This window comes from Amphiprion ocellaris, chromosome 19 (genome assembly GCF_022539595.1).
Source record: "Amphiprion ocellaris isolate individual 3 ecotype Okinawa chromosome 19, ASM2253959v1, whole genome shotgun sequence".
NCBI classification, from domain to species: Eukaryota; Metazoa; Chordata; class Actinopteri; family Pomacentridae; genus Amphiprion; species Amphiprion ocellaris.
Window position 1 is genome coordinate 24183374 of NC_072784.1, and position 19160 is coordinate 24202533.

Sequence of the window (19160 nt, forward strand, 5' to 3'; positions counted from 1 at the left end):
CTATATTAATTTACAATAGACAACAATTTGCTATATACGATTTATTTTATGAAGAGAAACAATTTTATTTAGCTATGCTAACAGCTACCTCTGGCAAATAGAAATGACTATGAACAACAAAGCTGCTTAGCATTCTAGCTGAGGGCCTCCCCGAGGTCTGTGAAGCGTCTCAGTCATGGAGATCATAGTGTATCTAAGTGCTACAACTTATTCAGGGACCACAAGCAAGTTCAGTTGCCTTTGCCCTCACAGGGGTGTGTTTCAAGAAATGATATAAAGTCTTGAATGGTCAGATTGGCCAAAGTCATAAGTCAGACTTGTTGTGGTTGTATCATATACCTATTAAATTGTTTGGTATGCAACATGTGTATTTATTTTGGATCACTGGAATTTTATATAGTATATTGTGGAATAAACAATACACAGCAATAATGAGGAATATTTTAGCATTTCTGGTTGTGATGTTGTCTGTTTCATAAAACACAATACCTTGTTCTATTATGGAATTTCCAGTATGAGGTCATTGTGTTAGTGTAGTCATATGGGGAGACAGATGTTGTCAGAGCTAATGATGAAACATGTAAGAAGTTTTTTTGGTTGCATAACTGCGTTCAGAATGGGGGATCACATGCAATGCTGAGCTGTGTATTGGTGAAAAGAACTGTGTGGAGACTTTTGATGTAAACTCAGTATTGATAAATCATTTTTAATAATGATACAAGTAACATTCAAATCATATTCTGAATTCATAAGAAATGGACGGCAGTATGAAAGAAAATGGTGCATGTGCCTCAGTGCCATTCAGATAAAACTGTGGTTGTTTTATGTCTGCCTGTCCCTCGACAACAACAATCACCATACAGAGCCGGTGTGGAAGAGTTTAACTACACTGCTCAAAATATTTGAGGGAACACTTTATTCTCACGTAATTTTGTTCTCAATATATCACCCAGTGTGTATCAAAGATTGGACAGTGGAAAACAGAATTATTAACCTACTGAGGGGGGCATTCACAATCATTTACACTTCCTAACTGGGCAGATCAATATCCCAGAAGTTTAGTTAAATTAAAGTTATATTGTGATGATTCAGTGTTCCCTTTTTTTTGAACAGTATATTAGAGATTACATATACTTCAGTGTCATTTTTTTTCTTAATATGAAAATTGAAAATATGATCATTTTAGTTTTTGTTTCCATCGTGAAGAGCATAGCAATTTTGTATTTTGAATGTTTACAGTGAAAACTGGATTCCTGACCCAAAATCTTTTTTTTCCCTCACTTCATCACATTATAATGTACAATATGTGTCTGTCAGTAAACATCACACCACAGGACCATACTTATGCCCACTGCCTAGTCAATATGTTCATTGAATGAATTCAAAGTGCTCCTTTGAAAAGGCACTTGCTCCTATTCCCTTCCAGACACCATGTTTGATTTTTGTATAGCCCCTTTTTTCCTCTGTCCTCTGTGGTTTTGATCCATCGGGCTCCTCCTGTATTTCAGCCCATGTATGTCTGCTACTAGTCTCTTATAATTGTAGAACCTTGACAAACATATCCTCTGATCACTGGATGTAAATGGCACCATGGGTGTTTCTTTACAAGTCTGAGTCTTTCTTTGATGCCCAGCAATTCAAAAAGTCACTTACAAAGAAAAATTATCCAGCTGAAGTATCCTCAAAATTAATTATATGTTCTTATTATATATATTTAACAGTGCATATGATTTAGCAAAATATTTTTTGGGGTTTTAAAAATGTTCTGACAAATTTGTATGTAAAATTTGTATGAATGTCACAGTTTTTTTTTTAATTCTCAAAATGTTGTGCTTAAAGGTAGGATAATTTTCTCTAAATGTAAAAATGTTTAGTGACAACATTGATAGACATCTGTCCCATTCTCATGAAGTAGATATCTCAGGAATGCCTTGAAGGAAGTTCTTTAAATTTGGGCCTCAAGGATGAAGAGATTAGATAGAGGTCACTGTGATCTCACAAAATATTTTTTTGGACTTAACTCAAGATTTTTTTGTGCTAATATTGACAGACTTTCAGACATAAGTGTAATGATAGAATGTTATATCCATAATGTCATAGTACGCTTCTTTATTACACTGGAACATTGTGCAAGACTTTCTTGGCCATTATTCAGTGTCATAACAAAGGAACTGATGCTTTTATGATGAACTCTGCTTTGTTTGTTTTAAAGGACTTTTTGTACAAACCCAAATAGTTTTTTTTTATAGTCCTCTTTCAACAAATCTGATCTTAACTATGAACTCTTAATAGTCAACTCAGGCATCAATCAATATCATCTTGAGAACATTTTCTGAATGCTGCATTGCGAATGTCTTTCTTTTGTTTTCATGTAACACTGTAAGAATTTTATTTTCAAATGAACTATAAGCCACACTCTCAAAACATTTTCGAAAAATAACAAGCAAAATGTCCCCCTCAACCCCCTTTTTAATGGATTACATGACAGAAACGGTTTGTTCTGCCATCTCAGGCCTGAAAAGACATGAATGTCGGTTTGGGAATATTCTTTCTTTGTTATCATGTAGCATAATCTGAGGTCCTGACAACAAACATCGTCTGAATGTTGCACTAAAAATACTCTATCTTGGTTATCATTTAACTTTTTAACAATGTTAATTGAAATAATATCATTTTTATTTGTTGTTTGAAGAGGATTGTTACGGATGGCTGTACACGTTAAGTTTTGGTGTGATACAAAGATGAACAAATTCTCGTAGGAAAGGTGGTACACAGTGAAGAAACTGTGAAATTAGATGATGACAGCTATTGCTTTTACTGCTAAACGTATTTGATTAGTCCAGGTTAGGGCATCAGACTGTGTTATAAATAAGGGTGTTTATGCAAATCAATCTTAATAACCATGCACTCCTCAGCCTCATGTATGGGAGCTCCAGGTCATCCCACCCAGACTCAGAACTGCTTCACCGGCAAGCCTATGCCACCCCCCACCCCCTCCAAGGCTATGCAACCAACCACCACCCAGGAAACTCAAGACAGGGCGGAGCCTGGGGTGCTGCTGGACGCACACTTGGTAAGGATTTGGTTGGTATATCTGTGAAAATATATCAAATTCATTTATTTCTTTGTATAGTTTTACCTGTATTTGGTTAGGCAGTGAAGCTATGTTGGCCCACATTGTGTTTCTTTTCTGTTTTTTTATACATCATTATTATCATCATCCTCTTTCTTCCTATGCTGTTGAAGTTTATGGGAGCATGTACAACAACAAGGTAGAACGTTTTGATTTCGGCACACTGATTAAGAACAATCTCCTGATTTTTAAGCTTTTTTTTTTTCTTATCACGTTCCAAGTCCGAACATTGAGCACTCTTGGGCCCATCAATGGGTTGAATGGACTGGAAGTGTGTTTATGCACATAACTAAAAATCTATTTGTGAGTTTTTTAGATACTGCTGGTTTCTTTGGATCAAGCCAGGTGCTAAGCACCTCATGAGGATGCCCATTGGTAATTTCTGCTATATGGAATTTTCTGCCACATTGGATTTTATGGAAAAGTTTAAACTAACTTTCACAGATCACAAATGCAGTGATAAAGCTGCCAAGCAGAAACTAAAGTTACATAGCATCAGTGCTTTCATCTATGAAACCAAACTAGGTACATGGACTCGGGACCACATTTTGAGGAAGCACAAAATCCATGCCTCATGTCTTGAAATACTGTGTAAAGCCGAGACATGTAAAGTTAGTCGACGTAATCACTGTTTTGGAATTTATTGGAGGGTTTTGTGATTTCCTGCCACATTGGATTTTTTGACATTTTTTTTTCAAAATAAATTGTTGGCCACAAATCCATTCCAATCTTCACTAAAACTGCCACTGATGATTGACAGACTAATCTAACAAAAGTCAGATGATTGTAGTTTTCTAAAACCGTCTGTTACAGCCAATCAAAATCAGCAGTCATGTAATCAAACAAGGAATGAGATTATATCTTAGCAAATATTGCATGTATTGACACCAGCTTAGTGTATGGTTATGACAAGTGATGAAACAACCAAAATTTCATATCATGATTATAGTGACCAAAATGGTCATGGTCATCTGTCATCACAGTATTACTAAACCTGCTAAAAATGTTCGGAAACTACACAACACACTACGTGTGTTGTGTTGTTTCTATCCATAGTCCCATTGTGATATATTTAGATATTTAGATTTTTGAACTCTTCCAACAGACAGCACTGCTTATGTTATTAAATTACCTCATAATTACAGCCCTTGACTCACAGTCAGATTTTACTGGATCAATCAGGCACTTAAAAGGCACCACAGGCACTGGAATTTCGAAAAGAAGTTCGGCAAAGATTCCAGGCTGAGCTGAGACTTTCAAATGTTTATAGTAATGAAAAATTTTCAAACTCACATGCGATGTTCAGTGGGCTGCATCATGAAGTAAGTTTGACAGAAATGTTTACTTTGTGGAAGTTGGCTACTGCTTCTGGAAAGGATGGCAGGAGTGCTAGTAGAAAACTGTTGAATGTGTATTAATATATTTTATGATCAGTGCAGTCATTTGTTTCTAATGGACAGCTGCACATTACAGCTGTTAAACTTGAAGTGAAATGCATTTAGGTTTGACACTGTCCCATAATACAGGATATGACTTTAATTTCTGGCAAAATCAAAGTGAAAACAATTTTATTGATTTAATATTCTCTCTAATAAATACCAGTAGAATATTAAATTTTGTACACTCTGTTCTATCAGATTCAGTAGCAGCAGTGTAAACAGACTTGACAGCAAATTAGGACCAAACTTAAAAATTTATTTATGCGATTTCTGTAAAACCAACCAAATACATGTCAGGTTCCCATGGCAACACTATACATACAGTGGTGCCATACTGTAACTGCAAGGTTTCATTCAGTGGTTTTAGTAAAGCAGAGCTCAACAAATGCAAACCTAACATATTCCCTCAGCTGAAAATCTGTATCACTCACAGAGAATCGTCAGGAAATGCTTTGTTTAAAGGGAGAGATTTCTTCTAGCTCCACAGCATTAGTTACCATGGTGATTGGCCAGGTGAAAAGAGAGCCCCCTTCAAAGCACTGAAAACTCTGACTTCAGGCTCAACATACCAAATACTAAACCGTATTTCACTTTGCAAACATGATGTAATGTAATGATGACACTGCAACAATGACTTCATTTATTTTCCCATTTCTCATCATTTGTATTGTAGTTTCCAATATGTCAATGACAATATTCATTGCTCTTAAGCTCTTGCAAAATAAGGCATTTAAGCCATTTGATTGGATTTTTTTATGCCAGAAGACAATCCATATGCCAAATTTGTAGATTTTCTTGTGGATGCCTGAAAATGTTTCTTGTTGATATGTTCATTTCCACTACATTTTTAAGTCATCCATACATAACATTATTTGTGTGATATATTGATAAACAATATGCAAGCTAGTGTTTCCAGATACAAATCCCGTTTTTTTTTTTTTTTGTTTTTTTTTTTACAGTTGATTACAATAAAATATTAATGAAGGGTAGGCTGATTAATCACTTTAGCTCTTTCGGACATGCATTCCTTTCCATTAATCTGATGGCATTTTGAAGGTGTCATCTTCATGTCTGAATGGTCTGGCTGAATAACATTTTTGTATAACTTTCAAAATGGCAAAAGTCTGATCTGCATGCAGTCGCATTAATAGACACGCATAAATGGCATACTTTTTGTTGTGTTATGTGATTTGGAAAAGGATTTCTTCACATTTCAGCAAAAATATTGGTTCAAAAACATCATAGAGTAAAACACACTGCTGCATTCCAAGATCACAAAGCACATTTGTCGCTCACTGGGATACAATGCCACATCTATTACAAGCTGAAATGCCAATAAATATGAATAGAGAAATATAACTTTTCTGCAGTTAAGACAGAGCAGATTAAATGGACTCACCAATAATAAGTGTAGTCTGGGCTTTAAGGAAACATTTACAATAACAGAAGTTTAGTTGGTTGCGTCGAGTTGTTTGAAGGAGTCTTTACTGTGAGTTTATTAAATGCCTGCAGCATTAGACAGCAGCCAAATCCATATGAGTGTCTTCAAAGAGCGAGAACTGCATACAATAATGCACTGAACAACAGCAGCAACTTCATTACTTATAAATTGTCCCTAACATGAAGACAGGATCAATCTGGGTCAGGATTTAACAGCAAGTCACGCCATGTACTTTTCTTCACATCAGACAGGTGAACTGCCATACACAGAGTCACAGTTTGTCAGCTGCAGTTAAATAATTTGTTACATAGCAGCCGTCCTCAGGAGTCCCGAGCTCCATCCTATCAGCATATTTTTATTTTACTGATGGTAAAGTCGTAGTTGTCATCAAAAAATGGACAGAATTTTTCGGATTTAGGAGGTCATAAATACAGTAGGATATTCGCTATTTGAACAGTTTGATAAGCCACTATTAGTTTAGATTTACTGTTTTGTTTATTAACGCATTATTATGCATTGTGTTATTTTGTTTAATACTTAATACTGTTTAATATTACATGAATGACCAATATTGCACACATACTGTGACTCTCTCCATTTCTGTGGCTATGGACATAACCTGTTTATTTGAAGTTGCAAGGAAAATGAGCATAAAAGTGCCCAATGTCTGAAAGACAGAATGCTGTCACTTGAACAGACTATGAAGCAGCAATGATGTGTATCCCATGTCTGTAAAGGGCTTTAATTATCTCAAGTTGAGGTAAATATTTGTCTGTTTAAAAAGCAATATTGTCTGAAAGGTGCAGAGAGACAGAATGTAAATGGATAACACTACAAACTTATAGTCAAAAGAGAATGGCATGTCATCTAGGTAATGGTGCTTAGTTTTGTTCTGCAACTCAGCGATTTCCATGGTAATTGCTAGCAATAGTTCTGACTCTATTGTTTGCTACAACACTAGTTGTATACTAAAAACAGAAGTTAAAGTTTGAAGGAAAGATGTTTTACAAAACTGTACATATGATGATTATATGATCTACACCATACTGTGTATGAATTAAATGAAGCATGTGGTTTGTTGCCAGGCCTGTCAGGGCTGATTGATGCCAGCCTCCACCATGCCAGCCCTTCAGGTCCCGACCCCACAGTCATGAATCTGATTTCAGCTCTGGAGTCCCGGGGTCCACAGCCCACACCCTCTGCTTCTTCCCTCCTGTCTCAGTTTCGCACTCCCTCTTGGCAGACTGGTGAGTGTCAGTCTGTTATGGGAATGTGACACTTGAAAAAGAATTGAATAAGTTAATTTTGAATAGCTAATGTTTCTTAATAAATATTAATGTAATTTCCAAAATGATTTGCATGAAATTTATTAGTACAAAGTAACATATTTGTAGTTTCATACTGAAATTTGCCTATTTGTTTAATAGTGACTTGCATTGACCAACTCTGTCTATGTAATGTTGTGTCCTGTAGCAATGCACACACCGGCCCCAGCGGAGCTCTTTATTTCAGGGGCACTTCCAGGTTCCAGCTCCTTCCCCTCCTCCTCAGCCCTTTCTGCATACCAGCATCCTGGCTCCTTTTCTGGACGATCTTTCACTCCCTCACTATCCCTGCAGGATGCACCTACATTTAGTCCGAATTCTAATGGCTTGCTATCGTCACATGATTCCCTGCTACACATCAAAACACCCTCTCAATCCAGTTTGGGCTTTGATCGCTTGCTGTCTTCCCAGAGTGCCACCTACCGGGGCTCTCAGGAGTCCCCTGCCCCTCCTCAATCCCAGGCCCCACCCACTTCCTCCAGTTGCCACCTGCCTCCTCCCCAGTTCAACCTGTTGTCCTCTCAGCTCCACAACCAGTCCTCTCAGCTCTATAATGCCTCTGTGTTCTCTTCCACACCAGCCCTACAGCCTGTGGCACCCCCCCAGCCTCCTTCAGAGAGGGCAGTTTCTCGACAGGACAGTGTGATCAAGCATTACCAACGTTCATCTCCAGCCGAGTCCACAACCCTACAGCAATATGTTAGCTGTGGTGGGTCATCTGGCTATCAGCAGAGAGTCAGCCGCCATCGGCGTGCTGCAGTGTCCTGTAGTCCCCTGGAGGAACAGGGCCAATCCTCTGACCCCAAGCCCTCATCAAGGATGGAGTCCCACACCTATCAACCTATCATCCAAACACCCTACACATCCTCTTCCTCCAGCTCATCAGCTTCTTCTTCGTCGGCCACTAAGGGAGCCAAAAGTAACAGCTCTAGTAGTGGGTATTCCTCTTCAGGCTCAGCATCTTCTTCTTCCCGTGAACCACACACTACACCATCAGCCTCCTCCACCACCTCTTCAACCTCTTCTAGCTCCAAGACAAGCACTAGCTCCTTGTCTGCTCCGTCTCATCAGCAACCCCCACCACAGTCAGCTCCAGGACCACCTCCTCTACCAGTGGTGTCATCCACTCTTGTTCAACAGCCAGCAGCCAAACAATGCCTATCCACATATGGCTCTCAATCTGCAGCTAAATCTAGCACAGGCCTACCCAACCAGACGCCTCCCAGGCAACATACCCAATCCTACTCTCCCAACCAACCTCCATCAACACAAATGGCCCAACCTTACGGAGGTTTCAGCTCACCTCATGCCCAGGACTTAAACTCAGGAGCAGGGGGCACTGGGGGTAAAATGTTCACTGGTATAGGTGCAGAAGGACGCTCTTTTTCTGCAGAGGTGGTCTTTGAGGATTCAGGTTTTGGCCCAGCTTCTCTCAGAAGAGCAAGAAGTCCTTCATTAGGTTATGGGAGTGGATCAACAGGCAGTGGATCTGTGTCAGGATTGACTGCACTTGGCAGTGGAGTTGGATCTGCAGGGTCAGGCAGCAGGGCAGCTGGTGTTGGCAATGGAGCTAGTGGCTCTTACCACCTGCCTGAGTCAAGCATGTCACCCTCTGTCAATTCTACTATCAGTCGCCCTGGATTGCATTCTCCTGCTGCTGCTCGTCCTGCACAGTCCCCTGGAGGCTCAGGGGCCACAAAATACATGCCCTCTATTCTGTCACCTTCTTTTATGTCCTCACCACGAGGTTTTGCTGAAACACAACAAGCTCAGAGCCAGTCCTACCACTCAACACCACCCAAGCCAAAAACAGAGACAAACATACTGGGAGTTGAGCAAACCCAGGGTGAAGAAGAGGATGATGACGATTTCCTAATCCACCACTTACTACATGCCCAAAGCTCAACTCCCCATCCTTCCCAGCATCACCCACATCCTCAGCAACTACCCCAACCACTCTCACAAACAAGGGACGGAGAAGGAAAGGGATTGACCTATGATGTTAACAAAATTTCAGAGGAACGGTACCACCTTCAGAGTGTCATTCGTACCAATAACACCACCAGCAGTTCAGGTCCTGGAACAATTATTAGTGATAATGCAAGTGGCTTAAGCAGACAGTTAGAAATATCACAGAAGAAACAGCAGACCAAGTCGGAGCTGACCATATCAAAGTCCACATCTGGAGTGGTGCAAGGGGTTTCTGATTCTCTTTCCCACCCCCATACTACCCCCTCACATCAACAACAGCATGAGTCTCTGGGCTCTGTGGTCAATTATGGAAGAGGGGACCCTTACTCACAACACCCACACTCCCAACATCCCCATCATACCTCACATGTGTCCTCACACTCTCAGCACAATCAGCAATCCCAAATCTCCCAGCACTCCCAGCAAACTCAACATGGACAGCACTCTCAACATTCTCAGCATAGTCATCCAAGTTCCCACTCACACAGCCACTCTCACATAGAGCTAAAGAAACCTTCAGATGCAAATGACAATGCCTACTTGTGTAACACACCAGATGTGCAGCAGGCTAGACAAAGCCAGGTCCCTCTTTCTCTGATGAATTCATCACCAGATCCTCCTCAGCAAACTCACATGTTGCAGTCTGTACTTTCGCATACCACCCACAGCAAAATGGACCACCAGCAAGCCCCTCCACAGCAGCAGCAGCAGCAACAACAACAGCATTCTCTAAGCCAGCAGGCCATGATGAGTTCAGCTGGCGGAGCAGGGCCTGTCGAGGTAAAGACCCACCCACAGAACCAGTCTTCACACTTGCAACTCCAGCTCCAGACTCACTACAGGCTTGGCGCTCAGCCAAGAGATCAAGCCAGTCAGAATTCAATGTCTCCACTAGACATGCTGAATCAATCTCTTACTCGGGCCAACAGCAGAGACAGTGGACCTCTAGACCAAACTGGGATTGGGGTGACTGTGACAGGAGGAGAGGGAGGTGCTGGAGACAGGCATAGACAGCAGCACAGACTTACACCTCACCACCATCCCCAGCAAACAGCTGCAGATCTCCATGATTTTCTTGCTGAGCCAGACTTGGGCTTATCGTCCCCTTCACACCTGCATCACCTCAACCAGCCTCAGGCCCAAGCCCACCCCCATGCCCTCCACCAACAGCAAGCACATACTCACCATCATCTGCCACACACTCAGTTACCTCACCCACACTCCCACCGGATGGCAGCAAATATGAGGACTCCCCCACAACAGCAGCAACCTCGACCAAGAGAGCCTGTCACAACTGTGAGTGTGACACAACTGTCACACTCACAATTGGACCAGCTCAAACAGCACCAGTTTGACACAGTGAGCCCAGCAGATAAAGTGGGACAGAATCATGCTCAGCATCAGCAGCGGTTTGCACCTCTAACGTCCATTTGCTTTCCAGAGTCTCTCTTACATGATGAAGACCGCTCTTTCTTTCCTGACATGGAGGACATGTTTTGTTCAACTGATTACAAATCAAGTTGTGCTGGGGATTCTGGGACAGGACAGGCTGCTCAAGAAAGCCTCAGCCAGGGCCATGGGCAGGCGCAAGATGGTATGGAGTCCTTAAAAACAGGAGGTGTTGGAGAGGGCTATGATATGGTTGGTCATCACAGTGATCAAGGCTATGGGCAGTATTGCCGTAGCCTTTCAAGGACAGGTAATGGCAATCTACACTTAGACCTTGACTCTCTGAAGGGCCATGAGCTCCCCTCCACTGTGAACACTGACCAGCTTGGCCTCATCCAGTCCCAAACTACCACTTTGGGATTGAGTTCCTCACCTGAGGTGGATGGCTCAGTCAACAAGATGGTGGGAGCTGTTGGAATCGGTGGAAATTCCAATACTACTGGTCTGACCTCACCTATCTTCTGTTCTTCTCGACCCAAGAAACTGCTGAAGACCAGTTCATTTCATTTGCTTAAACAGCGGCGTGAACCTCAACCTCAAACAAAGAAAAACTATGCGCAGGAGTATGAATTTGAGGATGATGAAGATAAAGCTGATGTTCCAGCAGATATTCGTCTCAACAATCGACGCCTTCCTGATCTGTTGCCTGACTTGGTGTCTAGTTGTAGGAAGGCAGCTGGGACATCTGGGGTAAGTGGGCTCAGTCCACTGATGGGTGACATGGACTTCTGCCAACCCTCCAGCTACTCTTCCCTTGGACACCCTCCACAGCTCTTCCCACAAGAAGGCCCTAAGAAAAGAGGAAGGAAACCAACTAAACCAAAACGTGAAGGTCCTCCTCGTCCAAGAGGCAGACCACGCATACGTCCTCTTCCAGAGCCTCCTTACTGCAGGGGATTGATGGGATCAGTGGTTGGAGAAAATAGGAGGGGGCGTGGGAGGGGTCGAGGACGAGGCAGAAAGGAGGAAGGGCTGGTGGAAACACATGGTGATATTAACAAAGCACAAAGCCTTCCATATCATCATCAGCAACAGTACAGCCAACAGCAGCATCTCCAACAGCATCCACAACAACATCACAGCCAGCAGGCAGATCTTCACCACCCACCACACCAGCAGCAACAACAGCATCACCTGCATCATCAGCAGCAGCATGTTTCTTGTTCTCACCACCAGCTGCATCATCAACAGCATCATCAGCCACAACAACAGCCATCTCAGCAGCCGCAGCAAGATCCAGTTAGACCTATCAAGGTAATAGAGGAAATAAGGAAGAATCAGAGAATAAATCTGAATTGGGTAAAACATACCCAAGTATGTTTTACCCAATTATTGAAGTATGACTTTAATAAATACCTACAAAAGCTGGAACTTAATAGGTTTGATACCCTATTCCCTGGATAAAACCAAAAAATGTCCAATGACCTTCACTAGCTCAAGTAAAATATACAGTGTGTGTATAGTGTAGATCTAATGTGATCCTCATTAATGGATTAGGTAGTGTAGCACAGCAAATAAAAATCAAAGTCCGTATTTCTGTTCTACCCTTCCCTCGAAATGAATCTTAACTACAACTGTTAGCAAACCAGTGATTGTAAAATATCCATGTTTTTTTTTGTGCATGTGTTTTATTTTCACTGTTGTTAGCAGGTCATTACAAAGAAAATGTAGACTCACTGTTAAGTCTAAAATTATTCAGTCCTCATTTATTTGCCAATGTTTCAGGATGCAGCAACACTAAAATTAATTCTCCAGTCAGTTCAGTGATGCAGGGAGTAAAATAGATTTACCTCCTTTTTCGTTTGTCTTGTACAGAGTTCAGTGTCATTTGAATGCTGCAAAATACAGACACTTGCTAATATCTAGCCATTTAGAGAGAGATGTATTTGTGTGATCAATTTGTGGTTCGGGAAGATTGTTCTTAATAGTGAGATACCATAAACAGCAGAGAACAAGATGCTGCATTGCTTGCAGTGCATTACACTAATACCGTGAAACAGCAATCAGTAGTTCTTAATTAGTTTGTTAATTAAAAAAATACAAATATTATTTGCTAAGCTCTGATTCCAACCAACTTGTCTGTCCTTCAGATCAAACTGCCTGTTTCAACCATGCCTTCGTCAGAGTCCTTGTTGAGGACAGACTCACTGTCTAGCAGTGAACCAATTCTGTCTGATGGATCAGTGGGGTCAGCACCATCTCTGGGCCTAAGTCCTGGACCCAGCATCACCATGGACATCAACAGAAATGAACTGAACCAGGCACAAGACAAGATTATGATGCATCAGCAGAGAGCGGAAGAGGTAAAACACAGAGGCTTTACAAAAAAAATGCTGCATGAGACACACCGATTCTAACTGTATTTTATGTCAAATAATTTAACCCTGGAATTAGATATCTGCTTTCGATGACAGTTTACAGTGAGTGTTGTTCATTTCTCATTAGTTTCTTTTTGAAACATGCTTGTTTTTGCTGTGGAAAAAAATCTCTTTGAATGATTTGCTATTGTTTCAATGCCAGACATTGCAATTTTTGACAAGGTTATAAAAAAAAAAAAAAAAAAAAAAAAAAAAAAATATATATATATATATATATATATATATATATATATATATATATATATATATATATATATAAATAAAAAATTATGGGACACTTGTTATTTTACCAATATTTAATTTGATTTATATTCCCTAGAAAATATGTTTTAAAGAAAATACATAAGTAAATAAATATGTTTTTTTCTTTTTTTATATTAGAGTGCAGCAGAAGCTAGTTGCCTCAGCAACAGTGAGAAGTACTGTATATTTTGAGTAACAAGGGGCACCTTAGATTTCCAAAAGAGAGGTATACAGTTCAGTCAGTATGTCTTTTAGCAGATATTCTCTCATTGTGTCTCTCATAAAGTGCATAAAGTGCAGGCTCAACTTTAAGGTTGTTCACACTTGTAGGGTTCCATCCTTTAAAATACTTATGATCCTTAATGGTACATTACAGTTAAATATTACACTTTTCATTACCTTTTGTCACATAACACTTTACAGTTTACAGTTCATGTAATGTTGTGTCTCAGAGCATAAATTTTAAATCAGCAGGTCCCAAACCACAGCAAGGGTATTGTTCTGGTGGTTCAAGGACAACATGTATCAAATAATCCACAGTGTCTAGAGCACTTTGAACAACAGTTAGATGCTAGATGTGAAAACTGAACAAAACTGAACAAACTAATGTACAATTAATAATTAAACCTTCAAAATAATCACTAAAAATCAGCAGGAGGAGATAACTTTATACATCTCTGTCTCTCTTATTGTCTGTATCATTGACTGTCCCTTTACTTTCATGCTGTTTCCCTTCTGACTGTTGATTACTACAATTAGGGAACATGTAATTAGGGCCAAAAGTTCACAACCCAAAAAAGCAGGCAGGCTAAGAAACCACACAAAGTGCCATGTTTTGTCTATCTTTTGATCGATCTTCTCCTTCTGCAGCTGTCCACACATGCAAATTAGGAATTGCTGTGTGGCCTCAGTGACTGCTGTTGTCTCTCCTTTTTTAGTCAGATTTAAAAACATTTAAAATAGGAGAACATGCAATTTATAAATAATCCCCCTTTTAAAGTATATTGTCTGAAACGCATTTTTAAAAATGATGGCAAAACATAGATTGTATCAGTGGCAATAATAGAGGCATAATACACATTTTTTGCTCCTTATATCCTTTTTGGTAATATCAGCTGCAAATCTGTCCTCTTACATATAATCTAAATGGATGAAGGTGTTCCTGATTTTATACAACCCCCACCATGAAATCTTTAAGAGGATTGACAACATAGTACACTGAGCACTAGTCTTTATTTCGTGAAACTAATCTTTATACATGACGATTTCTGTTAACACCAGATGATGGTGGATCGATGGAAGAAAGAATCTGATGACCCACTGAATTCTGAAGCTTGGACTGCTATGCAGAAACTCTCCAATTCAGTAAGTTGCATTACACCCTGTGCAAAACTGTGAAAAGCCAGGAGCTTCATATATAATTCATAACTCATCTATTCAGACTCAAGCCACTGTCGGAGAGAGGACATCCTCTACCTTATTCACACCTCAGTTTCCTACAGTCATAAGAAGGGAGCATCTATCTAAGTATTTTTCAAATCTAATTGTAAGAAATTAGCTCCTGATGTAGTTTTCAGTGGAACAAAAAGACAATAATGCTATTTTCAGTCATGTTTTTGGGATCCGAGGTTTTGAGAGAAGGAGGTTATAGTTGACTGACAGCCAGCTCTTTCTGACTGACAAAGAGGAGAGAGATGCCTGTTACCAGGGCAGCTGTTGCCACAGTTACTGCATGTTTCAGTACAGGATCCTTGCTGCCACCTACTGCCTGTTAAACTTTATTACTTACAGCTTCCAGGGTCTGTATTTAGTGAACTGCTTACAATACAATTTAGGAGAAGAGTAAAAATTAAAACCCTGCTCTTTTAGTCTTTACTAATAAAATAAAAATGCTCCTAAATGCAAGAGAGCTCTGACAATGGTAAAGCGTTTACATGATAGATATATTGGATTGTTGTTTATTACACATGTTCCTTGCTAATGGTGAAATGACTGATTATCTTTTGGACCAGTCACAAGGGGCTGGAGCATATCCCAGCTGAGAGAAGGTGAGGAGCAATGTACACCCTGGACAGATCGCCAGTCAATCACTGCGCTGTAACATCATACATGGCAATTCACAACATTGGGCAATTTATAATCACTAATTAACTAAAGCACAACACAGAGTGGCCTCAGTCAGCCATCATATGAAGCCCAGAACCATCTTGCTGTCAGGCGACAGTGCTTACCGCTGCATTACTTTGCCATCAATAAATCAAACTTTATAGTCTTTATAGTCTAAAGTTTTGTGTCAGCTGGATCGATGCATTGACACTGTTTACTAACACGTTCACAGAACCATAATTTATAAGTTGTTTTACTTTTGGAAATAGCCTGTTCTGCTGTGGTTAAAAAAAGCAGTTAAAGTCTGTGTAACAGTAATACATATGCGTTCTAAGTGTTCCACACCACAGAAACCGCCCAGCCCAGTCAGTCACCCAGTCCAATTTGAATGATTAAAAAAATCACCAAGTGTAAACAAGTAAGTTTCAGTCATAAAAAATATAAGCTGTACTTTCTCCTCTGAAATTGTGTGTGGGTGTGTTTGTTGACATTGATTAACAGCTTTCACAAGGGCTGAGATGAACCATACTAACTGTGCAAACAGACCTGAGTTCCTTTTAACTGGACCTAACATGTCCAATGTGAAATCTCACACCTGCACTGTAGATTCTGAATATTTTCATCACTTCATCACAAGTTAACTACCATAGTAAACTAAATGCACAAGACAACTTACACTCATTGTTTGGCATATACTGCCAAGAAGTTGAAGGCAGGCAAGGAAGAAAATTGGAGTGGCCCCATTCATCAGTAGTAGTATTTTCCATGAATCCCAGTTTGTAGCACTACCTGTTGTGAAATGGCCCCTGTAGAGGCAGGTGTTGGTGATGATCCCGAGCACTCTATCAGAACTGTTCTTGCAGTGTGCAAAGGAAGACAGAGTAACAACACCATGAAAGCCATCAGTAATTAAATCCTGCTTTTTCGTAGGCTGACGAGAAGGCCTTTGACTTCAAACCTGCCTTCATGGCCTCTTTTTTGGATTTCCTGAAGACAGGCAAAAAACAGTCAGACCTTGACACAGGACATGATGAAAGCGAGCAAGAAACTCTAAACCCCTGTTTCTCTTTGAAGGGCGGTATTAGACCCTTATCCCCACCTCCTCCTTCCCTATCCCCAAGTCCTCCACAGCAGCCTCCGGAAACATTCGATGAGGGAGAGCAGGGTGAGGGGACGGACCTGGCCCTCAGCAACTGCCCAAGCCCCTGCAAGCCTCTGGATGAGGAGCTGAAAAGGAACTTGGAGACACTTCCTTCCTTCTCCTCTGATGAAGAGGACTCGGTCAGTAAGAACCAGGACCTGCAGAAGAGCATCTCATCTGCCATCTCTGCTCTCTATGACACCCCACACTCACTGGCTGCTGCAATGGCTTCAGCAATGATCAAAGCCCAACCGACACAATCCCCACCTACACCCCAGGAGCCATCATTCAGTCCCCCTCTCCCTGCCATGCCTCCCCTTATTCCCACTATGGAGAACAGAAAAGAGGAGGCCCCTACATACTCTCAGAAGCACACACAGGACGAGGAAGAACAAAAACCCTCCCCACAGTCAAACCCAGAAGAAACAGATGAGAGAATGTCTGAGCAAGGAGAAGAGGCGGAAGAGGATGAGGCTGAGGAGAGAGGAGAGGAGACTGTGAATTATGAAGATATAATGAAAGAGTCGCAGAATTTGCCGCAAGGAATCCTGAAAGGGGAGGAGGAGGAGGAGGAGGAGGAGGAGAAGGAGGAGGAGGAGAGGAAGGATGAGGAGAGGATGTCAGAAGTGCAGATTTTGGAGGTTCCTAAAGTTCAAGGTAATGCGTATGTTTATTTTCTGTTATCTAAAATGTTAACCCCTTGACGCCTGAATTTATTTACAATTAAACAAAAAACATTTTTTTTGTGTGCTATTGCTTTCCAGCTGATGCTAAAATAAGTGGAGATTGTTAATTTATCTATTACACATAGAGCAGATACATAATAATTAGTTCCCACTCCACCTGGTCCTACAAGAAACCAGTGCTTGCAAAAGGTTCCGAGGTACGTATTGAATATGCACAAGCCGGCATTGGGGGAATGGATACACTATCTCGGCTGCAGTCTGAATGAAAGTGGTATGTTGCAATTTCGCTACCATAGCCGTCAAGGGGTTAACTAAAAATTTAACTGACAAAATGATCTTTGCTTGAGATGTATTTCATAGCTTTTTTCAAAAAATGTCACCTGCATCTTATGGCCTTTAACAAATGGAATTGCTCAGCTATAACGGAGTTGATTCACCGCAACTGTAACTATGAAACTTTATTCATATAAAAACAAGTGTTTTTGGATTGAGATGGATGGAGATGCAATATCTGTATGTTAAAAGATTGCTTCTGGTGTCAGATGTGAATGTTCTTCCTGATTATCCTGGATGACTTCCTCCTTGGTGCTGGTAATTGATAGGACACAGTTAAAGCATTGTGTTGTTGTTGATGCGCTAGAAAGTCCTATTGGTAGATTTGGGCACCTGCGCAGCACGTGGGGGCTCTCCACACAATAGTGTTGGAGTCGGGAGAAACAGTGGAAAACATCCTGTTTTCCTAATATTAGAATGTACATTTGGTCACTGTTATTGCAACCCGTTTATACAGAAATGCACCAAACCAAGGAATGAAAGTTCAGTCGTAGTCATGTCAAGTTCAAAACTTGCAGTGGTTACAAAGTCATTTTATCATTTCATCCTGCCCCATTGTTTTTCAGATTCTCCATCAGGACCTGTGCTTGCTCATGCACCTCCATCACCATCCCTATCCATCTCCCCCTCGCCACCCACCTACTCCTCACCCTCACCGCTCCCTCCCCTGTGTTTTTCTGTACCATCCCCACTGCCAATCCACCAAGATGAGGAAGAAGAGAGTCCAACTTGTCCTCTCTCTGATCAGCAGCAGTCCTCATTCCAACAGACTCCAACAGCAGGCACTTCCCCACCCCCGTCCACATCCCCTCCGGCCAATCCGTCATCACCCCTCTCCAACCTTCCACTGGGTCAGCCAATTCCCCCTCCTTCCACCACACCTCCCCCATCATCTTCTGATCAGGACCAGGAGCCTGAAGCTGGACAGCCTTCCCCATCTGCACTCTCCTCTTCTTCCCCCTGTTCATCATCCTCTCAGCCACCATCACCTCCAACCCCAGAGGAGGCCCCAGCATCCCAGCGTCTTACCTCCCTCCACTTGGCAAAGAAGCAGGCTGATGCTGCCATCGCTGGGGAAAGTGAAGAAGAGGACAGTGAGAGTGGAGGCGAGGGAATCTTTCGTGAACGAGATGAGTTTGTGGTGCGAACTGAGGACATCAGAACTCTTAAGGTTAGATTGCAACATAACTCTTAAGAAGTACGTATGGTGAATAAAATGTGGTTTAAGCACATCATCAATGATATACACTATGTCTGTGTCTCTAGATGGCCTTGCAGACAGGCCGGGAGCCCCCACCAATTTGGAGGGTGCAGAAAGCTTTGCTGCAGAAATTCAGCCCAGAGATCAAAGATGGTCAGAGGCAGTTCTGTGCAACCAGTAATGTGAGTTTTCCAGAAGACATATGTTTAATTCAGGAATTCCACAAGTTCAGTCAATAAAAACGTAATATGAGCAAACTGTTAGTGTACAGCTCTATGGGTTCAAAACAAACCAGTGATGTCAGACCTGGTACG

General features: G+C 41.2%; 1 protein-coding gene across 1 annotated transcript in view; it reads left to right on the forward strand.

Moving 5' to 3' along the window:
* prr12b (proline rich 12b) overlaps positions 1-19160 on the forward strand; it is a 43242-nt gene that overhangs the window by 2791 nt on the left and 21291 nt on the right. The window contains exons 2-9 of the mRNA XM_023286698.3: positions 2916-3073; positions 7099-7260; positions 7487-12012; positions 12849-13061; positions 14661-14744; positions 16416-17283; positions 18212-18816; positions 18912-19028. Of these exons, the coding sequence (XP_023142466.2) occupies positions 2916-3073; positions 7099-7260; positions 7487-12012; positions 12849-13061; positions 14661-14744; positions 16416-17283; positions 18212-18816; positions 18912-19028 (6733 nt within the window). The remainder of the gene's footprint in view (positions 1-2915; positions 3074-7098; positions 7261-7486; positions 12013-12848; positions 13062-14660; positions 14745-16415; positions 17284-18211; positions 18817-18911; positions 19029-19160) is intronic.